The 10755-nt window shown below is 45.3% G+C and overlaps 1 protein-coding gene across 2 annotated transcripts in view; it reads right to left on the bottom strand.

Moving 5' to 3' along the window:
* Nucleotides 1-342: 342 nt before the first annotated feature.
* LOC135401591 (prestin-like) overlaps nt 343-10755 on the bottom strand; it is a 94433-nt gene continuing 84020 nt past the window's right edge. For both annotated transcript variants that reach the window (XM_064634092.1, XM_064634093.1), the window contains exons 7-20: nt 10567-10649; nt 8551-8704; nt 8340-8453; nt 7433-7510; nt 7272-7367; nt 6987-7093; nt 6830-6899; nt 6587-6696; nt 6433-6490; nt 5175-5354; nt 3433-3487; nt 3241-3350; nt 2133-2182; nt 343-504 (exon numbers count right to left, since the gene is read on the bottom strand). In XM_064634092.1, coding sequence (XP_064490162.1) covers nt 495-504; nt 2133-2182; nt 3241-3350; nt 3433-3487; nt 5175-5354; nt 6433-6490; nt 6587-6696; nt 6830-6899; nt 6987-7093; nt 7272-7367; nt 7433-7510; nt 8340-8453; nt 8551-8704; nt 10567-10649 — 1275 coding nt within the window. In that variant the 3' untranslated portion in view covers nt 343-494. The remainder of the gene's footprint in view (nt 505-2132; nt 2183-3240; nt 3351-3432; nt 3488-5174; nt 5355-6432; nt 6491-6586; nt 6697-6829; nt 6900-6986; nt 7094-7271; nt 7368-7432; nt 7511-8339; nt 8454-8550; nt 8705-10566; nt 10650-10755) is intronic.

The raw sequence follows: 10755 nt of genomic DNA, 5'->3' as shown, positions 1-10755 counted from the left end.
AAATAAAAAAATAAAGGACCCGATGCTTTCGTATTTCTGTTGTCTTGTATGTAAATGTAACGCGTAGAAATAACTCGTTACCTCAAAGTAACGAGAACGCGTTCCTTTTATTTGTTAGCAGCGAGTAACGTTATTTCGTTGGCTTTTTTTTTTTAGTAACGTGTACAGCCCTGATAGCATCACCATAATGGATGGGGCCGTTGTGCTTTTCCAAGTGATCTGTCATGTTTAGTGCTGTCACTCGGGAAGGAATGTTTTACCATGTGCACCGCGGAGTGTGAACGTTTGAAATACGTGTAACTTGGCATAAAAGAACAACAACAACAACACATACGCAATGTGTAATGATATAAATAAGACAATGTATTAAAATATCGATGATAAATACAACACAGAGCTGTACAGTCGAACGTCCGTCACCATCGAGCAGTTCCGGACTTCTCGGAGGATGTGACGTCACAAGAGTGCCCACGAATGTCATTCGTTTTCGAAGTTTACAGAAATCTGAAATTGAAAGAAAAGGACATCTAATTTAATTATCGATTGATTAATTGATTTGAAGAAAGAATTAAATATTTGGGCTTCACTGGTGTCAAGCAAGCAATCTGATCACTGTCAGAAGTATTTGGATACTTAATTGCTACAGTGCAATTAGAGCCCTACTGAAAAAAAAAAAAAAATCGTTTCAATTATCGAGCAGGCATAGATACTCTGACAATTTGAGACAAAGGACGTCGTTGTGCAAGTTCGCCCCCCCTCCCCCTGAATTCTGTACAGACATTTCACTATCAGATGCGCTAAGTTAAATATGAAAATAGCTTGCCCGAATCGAAGGGGTATTCGATCCTTCTGTAGCAAGACAATGCTTCTCCATATATGGACACGAAACGAGCCACGAACCACGGCCACTTTCCTTTTTGCCTGCCTCTTCCCCCCCCCCCCCCTCCCTTTTTTTTTTCGTAATAAACATTCTGGACGGTCTTCTTCAATCCTTCTACCGCAACAGCTGTCGCTTTTAGAGAAGAAGCAGTTTTTTTTCTTTTTTTATTTTAACAGCAGCAGCAATTTTCGCCTTTGGTCCATACTGAGAGACGCGGGAGAACAGCGGACGGAAGCGGAAGTTGATTGATTGATTGATTATGTGTTTAATGGCACAAAGGCAACGGAATCGGAAGTACAAGCAAGAGATTTCCACGTTGATGGTGGGCGCGCCTTGGTTATTTTATTTATACTGCATGTTTTTCAAGTGATATCTGTCGTGTATGTTATGCCAGCCTATATAATAGCTCTTACTCATGACGAGAAATGCCGCCAGGGGCCTCGAGTACAAACTTTGCGCCGGCTCCTATAGGCTCCGCCGAGAAAACGCCGCGTTTGCGGGTGGGCCCGACGTTTCTCCATCGGGAGTGACGTCGTCACGACCTCAAAGCTCGGCGAATCTGCGTCGAGGAAACGTCGTACGCGATTCCTGTTTGTGGCCAACGTTGAGCGAAATTTTGGGTCCCGACGACTCCTTGCATTACGCAGCTTTCACCTTATCTTGCCACGAAAATGAGCCATGGACTATAGCGGTCATCACAGGGCGGGATGAGGCATTCTGTCAAGACTCCTGTACAGGCTTGGGAATGCGGACTCTCCCAATTGTCCAGTCTGTGGCTCAATCGAAGACGTCGAACATATTATAGTTACGTGCCCAAGATACTCCGAGTGTCGTGACAGACTTGTAGCCGCGTTAGACCGGGTGGACAATCGACCCTTCGGAGTGCAGAAGGTGCTGGGCCCATGGCCAATGAGCACTCAACTGCCAGCTTTGCGAGCCGTTACACAGTTTTTAAGGGACACCAAGCTGTTAGATGGGCTATGACCTGTCTGTGGCGTTCGTCGCCGCTTCGCGACATCTCCAGTGGGTGATGGTGGCTCCTTTCCTTAGGTGATCTGGGGTAGCCGGCCCTCGTGATGAGGGCTACAATCCCCATTTTTTCTTTCTTTCAATCAATCAATCACTATTCTGTCAAGCTTATCTGATTTTCCCCCCTGTTTTCTCTTCACTCGCTTCGTTTTCTATTCCCATCCCTACTCAGGCCCATTTAAAGACCCGTAGGACATCTAAATAAAAAATGAACAACACTTACGCGCTAACTTCAGGATGCATTTCGTCTTGTTCTTTGATGGTACCGATGAACTGAAATTTGAAGGAAGAAAGCCATCAAAATAATGCAGCGATCAGTACGTGAGGTTAAAAGCCCTATACTTCAGAGACAGCTAGAACAAAGGAAAACGGAACTCTTCCTATATTGATTCGTTTTATTCGATACTACCGACTGCCCGTTGACAGTGGCAGGAGTGCACTTTGTATGTCGATTTTGCAATGAGCAGATGTTGCACTGGCAAACAAGAGCATGGAACAGCTGTAGTCGAAGGTAACACAATGCTGCACGCTACAGCGCGGCGCTACGAAACTAACGATACTGCTTCAATATTAACGTTGTGAATAAGAACAGCAAACAATTGAGTTATAAAAGGAGTACACATTAGATCCGCATGCTCCACTCAAACCAGCGTATGAAGAGCGGACGAGAAATATTCCAGTGTCCAATATTCGGTGACAAATTGAGTCAAGGCATTCCACTTGTTCACTGTGTGATATGCATAGGGAGTGACTTTTTCGGGTTAAATCCGATTCCGCCCGGTTATCCCCCCCCCCCCCCCCCCCAACCTGACTTCCGACCAGTTCGGGTTAAACCCGTTTTCTCCCCGAATTCCAGTCACTATGAAATCTTCAAGTGACGTTTCCACAGAAGACGAACAAAGGTCGCCCCGTGTGACACACGTAAGAATGGGTCACTTACGTTCCCAGCAATACACCCATGTGTGTGTCAACACTGTTTATGCCTTCGGAGATTAACGCTGGAATGTCACATGCTCGCAAAAACAACAACAAAAGAACAAAAAGAGAGATTAGGAAAGGACTTAATAGACAAGAGGAGAAACAAAAACGCCCGAATATCGCCCGATTCCTCCCCGAATTACAGATTTCAAAATAGCGCCCGATTTTTAGCCCCCCGAATCTGGGAAAGGTATTTAACCCGAAAAAGTCACACCCTAGATACGCAGTGTGTGACAGTGACGTGAACGAACCAACCGGTTTTCATTGTGAAAGATATCCCCAAGAGATGGACTATGTTTCCCCGTGTTGCGCGAATAAGTCGCTTTGTCGACCGAAATACGTAAAACACTTGCCTTGTTTGGATGAAGTGCTGCCCGAACAGCGTCAAATATGGATGGGAAGAAGGCGTCAGACCCGAGTAATTCCACGGCTCCTCCCTTGTGCAAGAAGTTGAACACCGAAGCTGCAGAAAGAATAAGTAATAGCCCTTTAGGACTACTCGGTAAGACTATACCATGTGCCATTATGAGGCCCGAAATACTCACGAGAACAAGAAGCGATGAGAAGTTTTATGTCGATGCTGTCGTAATCTCGCTTCAGCTGAAAAATAAAACTTGGGTTCAGCGTTTGGTTTACTCAAGGTTGCTTGCTACACTTCAGAGCGCGCTACAATGGTACTGGCCCCAGGGTCATTACGCAGTAAATACTCGGACAGACAGTACAGTACAGTTTTAAGTACAGTTGTTTGGTCAAAATATCGTGTAGTGTGCAGTAAGATGTATAGCGTCTTGAAAGAAGTCGAAGCAGCACCAAACAGAACACGCTCTTGCCTGTTTCGCGTTACTTACACATGTTGCTGTAGGGTGGAGAGATCCACAGCCTCACTCATCTACTGCTACGTTATTTGTGACAATGGATAAGTGCGGAAAAAGAGAAGGCTTCAAAAACGTGTTCCAACCTTGTACGGTAATGCGTATGATTAAGAACACCAGTTCTACAGAAAATAATAATACAATATGCGGTTAATCAGAACTAAATCCCCTTTGTTCAGAATCTTACCTACATTATACCATTTAGATTACGTGCATTCTCGCTAAATGTTGTTCCTCCGTATGACCCGTAATCATATAAAACGCGGCACATTCACAAACATGCGACATATATGGCTCTCGTCCAATAACATTGCCGCCCCATCTCATTGTCAGCATCTAGTTGTTGTGCCGCTCCGCGAGAGACAAAGACATGTCAAGGGACAAACAACGCGGTAAAGAAGCACCGACGGCCAGACAAACCAAGGTGCTGATCAGACTATCCTACCCCGTCAACAAAGTACGAATAGGGACGACTGCGCCACTATAATAAACTATACAACTGAAGCGGATTCCTGAGTACTGACAGGAGTCTACCGGAAAATAAGAAATAAAAAGTGAAAAAGGACAAATCTGAAGATACAACGAAGAGATATGATACAGGCATGTCCGCATACCATGCGGACAGAGCCACACGAGATCACCCCTCGATCACCCCTCGATCACAAAGAGGCTCGCTAGGGGTGCCCCTACAATCCATCCACCCACGACATCCAAGGTCGCCTTCCAACTCAAATCGTACAGCGCCACCTTGCACCGCGAAGACACTAGACTGATCGTTAAAGTAGACTGTTTACATGGCTGTCGAGTAAGACGACATAGAGCCCGGCATGATTCTGATCCTCGACTGAAGCGTCACCCTCATCTTTGAATTGTAACCTCGAAATTTAGATACAATATACGAATTTGTCATTGCGTTAATTAGTTTACTTCTCGAATACTTTTGGGCACGCCATTCTTTGCATTAATCAGTTATTGTTCTTCCTCCGTCTCCTGTCGTCATCCACCTCTTCTACTCTGACGCGATGGAGGACGAGGCATCCGGATGTACGAGGAGTGGCTGAATAAGTCGACTGACGCGGTTTACATGGCGGAGTTAGTCGACATTTATCGTCTGAACTACCCAAGCCGAGCGACTTATTTTTACTGCGTTGACGTCTCTTTTAAATCTATAAAGTGTGTTTATTTTTATCCTTGACATATGTTTTATCCCTACGTATACTTGCGTGCACGCTCCTAATGTACCTGTTTTCCCCCTCCTACGGTACCTAGTGCAGAAGTATCTTAAAATTAACAAATTGCGCGGTGACGACATACCTAGTGGACTTCATGAATAGAGCACGGTTTTAGAGCAAAGACTTGCCTTGCACGTTGAAGATGAGGAGGAGGAGGAGGAAGGTAAGGAGAGAGGAACGTACCTGCTTGAGAACGTTAACGCTGCATCCGTCTATGAAAGTGACTCTGCTGAAGTCTAGGACGATGTGGGTGGGAAGATTAAGCATCTCAGCGATGCAAGGTATCGTAGACTTGATGGAGACGTCGCTGACGCTGCTGTTGTAAGGAGGCTTCGTGTCTCCGATCACATCAGATGAGGGAACCTAAGTCAACAAAATGGAACTTGTAGTATACAGCTAATCGCGAAAGGGAAGCTTAGTTATGCGGGCATGCGTATAACAACTCTTTCCTACAGGTTATCGCAATATCGCAACCGATATATATATATATTGATATATCGGCACAGCCCAAGGGCCTTTTGGGAAGGGCGTTGCATGTGAAGAACTGTTCTTCCTAGTTGTTGGTACATACTGAAATAGATTGCAAAACGGTCACACAGACACAACGAGAAGGGTACAAGGACAACTAACAGCTGTAATAGAGTTGTTTGTAGTCAATGCAGTCCCTGTCCTCCTTCTCTTGTGAAAGTTTTGCACTCAATCTGTTCATTACACGGGAGTACCCTGATCAGAGTTCTGTTAAACAACTTAAACCCACCAAAAAAAGAGGAACAAGTACATGTTCAGGAGCGGATTTTTTAAAATAAAAAGAAATTCTTTGGCTGGTTCGGGTTTTACCAGAACTAGCTCTTTGTGTCTATACGATGGCGAGATCGCGTTCGTATATCTGGGAGTGGCAGAGAGCACACTCGTAGATCATGAAGTTTCTTTAGCGAGTGTGATCAAATAAGACTTGTCAGAATTCTTTCTATTTTAGAAATCACACACGTAACATGAAAAACGGTTAGGAGCAACTAATATTTATTCGAACAAGAACTTTCGTGCAAGAGACTGCACTTCTTCAGCTTCATCCTTCTTCAGGTTCTTCTTCAGCTTCTTCAACCTTCAGCTTCTTCTTCATCCTTCCACCTGAAGAAGTGCAGTCTCTTGCACGAAAGTTCTTGTTCGAATAAATATTAGTTACTCCTAACCGTTTTTCATGTTACGTGTGTGATTCCCTCTTCGCGGGCTCCTTGACAGTGTTTTATTTTTTTCCCCTTTTCGACGTATTTTAGAAATCCGGTGAACCTGGAATGCACTACCTTCAGTGCGGGCCCTTCTAGATCACCCCCTTCGATATCGTATGACAGCTCTGCAGTTGCACAACTGAACCAGTACCAGATCTCTTTGACGCGTATTGTAAACTGTATTGTAGACCAGACTTGCACCACGGCGGTCTTACCTTGACTAGTGAGGAGACGGAGCTTTTCTGAGCTCTTTTTCGGGCTTTCAAAACTTCTCTGTGAGGGGGGAGAGAGAGAGAAAACTTCAAAAACTGTTCGCGCTAGAGCGCGGCTTGTGGTGGTACACCTGCTTTAAACAAATAAAGAACTTACTGCACTGTAAAGCCAACGCGCTTGTTAAGTTGATCCTTGAAGTACTCGGCGTTCGCAAAGTGCATTGCACCCCCAAAATGGAAAAGTTTTATGCCGGGAACTTCGTCTACCTGCGTCGAAATTTATACCAAATTATTCACACAAAGAAAACTTGCACAGCTACGCACTCAAGCTCAAGAAGGAGAGAGAACCACTTTGCAGATACATGCATCTGTACGAGCACAAGAATGAGAGAATTCTCACCATTTGGTACCTCTTGATTGGGACATAAAATTCCGTATTGGCGACTGAACCCAAAAGGAACGTTTTAGGCCTGCGAGCAAAACGAGGGAACGATATAACGTCGAAATCCGAGTAAATAATTTTTTACAGTTGAACAAGAAATAATGAGGAAGCTCGCCTCTGGATCTTGTAGATGAGGGTCAGAAGGGAGTAAGCAACACCAATGGCCAGCCCAGTGATGACGTCAAAGATGACTGTAGATGCGAACGACACCATCCACACTTGCTGCAACATGGAGAGGAATACGGGCCATGTAATTTCATGCAATGTCTCCATATACACGCCAAAGCACATGGACAGAAATGCATAAAACACTTTTTCACTTGATTCCATTACTTTTACTGCTATATACACGTTGCAGTAGTAGATGCTTTGTGATCTCAAGATTGGATTGCAAACTCACTCCATCGATTTTTGACAGGTCCCAATATCGCTTGAAATCTTGTACTTGCATGACGATCTTCTTGAGAGATGTGACGATGATAGCAGCTAGTACACACTGCGTATGAGGGCGTTTCGTAAGGTAAAACATATAGTAGTTGATAATAGTACAAGGCCACGTACCACGGGCAGGTCCTCAAGGTAATGACCCAGGAAGAGAACCATAAAAATGATGATGACGATGTTTACGACGCTCACCAACTATAAGAGAAGGTGTTTTTTATTAGAAAGTATTAGTATTATTAGATTTAATAAACTTTAAAATTCATTAAAGAATACTACCATTATTAAAGTATCAAAAACAATTTGTACACTGCCGTCAAGTTGCAGGCGTCCTCGGCCTGGTCGTCTAACCCTCAACCTTGGGGTCGGACCAAATGAGAAACAGAGTCCAATACAGGCAAACGAGCTCCTTATAATAGTTGAGCACAAAGGCGAAAACAAGCGCCGATAGCTAGAGTGGGGATTTACGGTGTATTCACACGAGCGACATTTCCCCAGAAGCTGAAGATGCGAAAAGAGTCATAGCTTTCTGCTGTCACATGAGCGCGAGCGCTCAACGTAGTGTCTTCGAGTACGCTGCTTACCGTGCGGAATATCCTGCTACACGGCCACAAGATATTCCGTAGCAGAAGACAGGAAAACACGCTGACGGTGTCGCCTGCTAAGTGTCGCCTGCTAAGTGTCGCCTGCTAAGTGTCGCCTGCTAAGTGTCGCCTGCTAAGTGTCGCCTGCTAAGTGTCGCCTGCTAAGTGTCGCCTGCTAAGTGTCGTCTGCTAAGTGTCGTCTGTCACTCCCAATATTCCGCACCGCGTGAACGCTCTCATAACACGGGGCGGAACTTCGTCTCTGTAAGTAGTGCTTTTGCTTTTTCTTCCACTAGAATATCCCGTGAGGATGTCGCTCGTGTGAATACACGGCTATTGGCAGAAAGAAATAAAAAAAGGGGGAAACGTCAGCCAGGCAACATGCCGGCTTGCCATTCTAAAAAAAAAAAAAAAAAAAACCTAGAGTGTAATTATTGGCATACCTGTGTTTTCCCACCAGCTCCTTCTTGGACCGCGCTTCGAGGCACCGAAGCTGCGATTGGAAAGCACGAGAAGAAGGACGAAAACACGTGACTTGCACCGAGGGCTAAAAACTCCTGAAAGCGAAAATAACAGACGCGTCTTGCCTCATCTCGACAACGAATGAACTCGAGCAAAGTCCTCGTTCTCCGACGAATCGTCTTTGATTGATACCTGATTTGCGTTCACTTCGTAGCCATGTTTCTGCCCAAAGATCCGGCCCAGCGACAAGGTGATCGAGAAGCTGACGATTGCAAAGGCGAAGGCTTCAGGAAGGAGCGTTGTGATGAGGTGGGCATTGAAACTTGGCAACGTCGGTTCTGGAAGCCTGCGCGGATCATGCAAAAGCTGTGAATCGAGACTTATAGACCGTTGACGTTCGTAAATGTACGCCATATATGCGTAGTGTAGCCGGCAGTGATGGCCACTAACTACTTCCACAGTAGTTTAACTATAACTACTTCGCGATCGAGTAGTTTACTTAGTAGTTCAACTACTTTTCAGGGGAGTAGTTAGAACTACTTCTTTAACTACTGCGATGTATCTCTCTCTACTACATCTCTAACTACTTAACGTTGTCCATCAACATGAATATCCCTTTTAGTGTTCTTGGACACCTAAATATGAATCACAACCAATGATAAACTTTGGCTCAAGCCATTGCTACGATCGTCAAGTGCAAAGCTTGCGGCGGGATTCTTTCTGTGCCTACTCGATAAACTAAGTTGCAGAATTATTTCGCAGCAAATGAGGCTTCACTAGACAAGTAAAGCTTGCGACAAAATCGGAAGTAGCTGGCACCTACAGCAACCCAAATACTGTAGTTAACTACTCAAACTAGTCGTTTAACTAGTAGTTGCCACTACATTTCTGCAAGTACTTGATAAACTACATGATTTTAGTTAACAAGTAGTCAACTACATGTAGTTTAACTACTGGCCATCACTGGTAGCCAGTAGTACATAAAGTTACACGTTGTCCACGAGATCACACGGCCAGCATACATAAGACGATGGTTTCTCTCGTTCGAAGCACCGGCGTACTGCTTGGGCGTCTGAAACCCTCAGCTCGTTTTGGCCTGGTGGTCCTTGAAGGAGCTGTATCATTTAGGATGGACAGTATGCAGTCTTTTTTTGTACGAAAAAAAAAATGAAATGAAAGATTTGCAAATCCTCGAAAATTCGGACAGGATAAACTGCGAGCTGTCGGTTTAAAAAAATAAAAAAGATCTAAGGCAAGTATGCCCCCAGTGCTTCACTATGCCAATAGACCCCCCCCCCCCAAGACTATTTGTGTTCTGTATGCAGAAGTACACGACACATCAAACGCACGTTCATTGCAACAGTCCAGCTACCCTTGGAAGAGTTTTATTTTCAGGCACCGTCTCCTACAGTCCCTGATGATTGGGCAAAAGTACCGCCATCCCTGAAGCCTCAACCTTGGACCTTTCGTGGCAGTCGTACCACGCAAACCTATGCTGTGGTCGCCATTAAAGGTCCAAGGTCGCGGCGGGAAAGGGAAAAAAAGATGTCGCTACTTTTCCCAATTCAGGGACTGTACTGTCTCCCACCTTGCAAGAGTTCAAACAGCGGCCAATGTTGGTTGATGTAAGGAATTGATACGACAGGTAAAAAGGTGAAGAGCACCGCGATAGACCTCTCCCTGCCCAAGCAGCACAATGTACTGAAAGTCGAGTGCAATAGGGGTGGACGGGTAGGTGGAAGACCTTGAACGAACTGGTGAAACAAAAGAACATTGATACAACACATACCGTCCTCCCCTATTGCACTCGACTTTCGGTACATTGTGCTGCTTGGGTGTTTGTAACAAATGACGTCATAGTGTTCGACAGCGCCACCGGTTTGGTAGAGTTGAACTATGCTCGAAGCTATAGGGGGGGGGGGGGGGGGTCGAACAAGGTCGCGCACGAAAACCAGGGTCTTGAGGGGATTACGATCAGCCCTGAACGGGACGCGACCTTCCACCCTGCTTTTCTTTCAATAGAAGGCAGCGTACAAGTGCCCGTTCGTGGAACCCAGCTCTCCCTTTCCTATCTGTTCCGGTTTTAGTCTGTCTACCAACGTCACGATGACGTTTTTCGGGAAGAGGTTTATTGGTAGCTAATCTTAAGACTGGCACGTGCTCTCAAGAGGACACAAAACTGCGAGTCACGAAAGAAGTGGAACTTACTTCTCAGGAATCTCGCCCACTACGTCGATGCCGTAGTTGCCATGGAGGTCTAAGTAGTGAGATGCCACAGTGAACAGCACCACCTGTGAAGAAAAAATGAACTCCCACGTAAGAAACAGTGCGCCCATCCTACAGCAACCCGCGGGCCAAGAGCTGTCACAACCCATTGTGCCCAACAGCGAGAGAGTT

Source organism: Ornithodoros turicata, chromosome 7, assembly GCF_037126465.1.
Source record: "Ornithodoros turicata isolate Travis chromosome 7, ASM3712646v1, whole genome shotgun sequence".
NCBI classification, from domain to species: domain Eukaryota; kingdom Metazoa; phylum Arthropoda; class Arachnida; order Ixodida; family Argasidae; genus Ornithodoros; species Ornithodoros turicata.
Note: the sequence above shows the minus strand (reverse complement) of the source record. Positions and strands in the feature narration are given on the sequence as shown.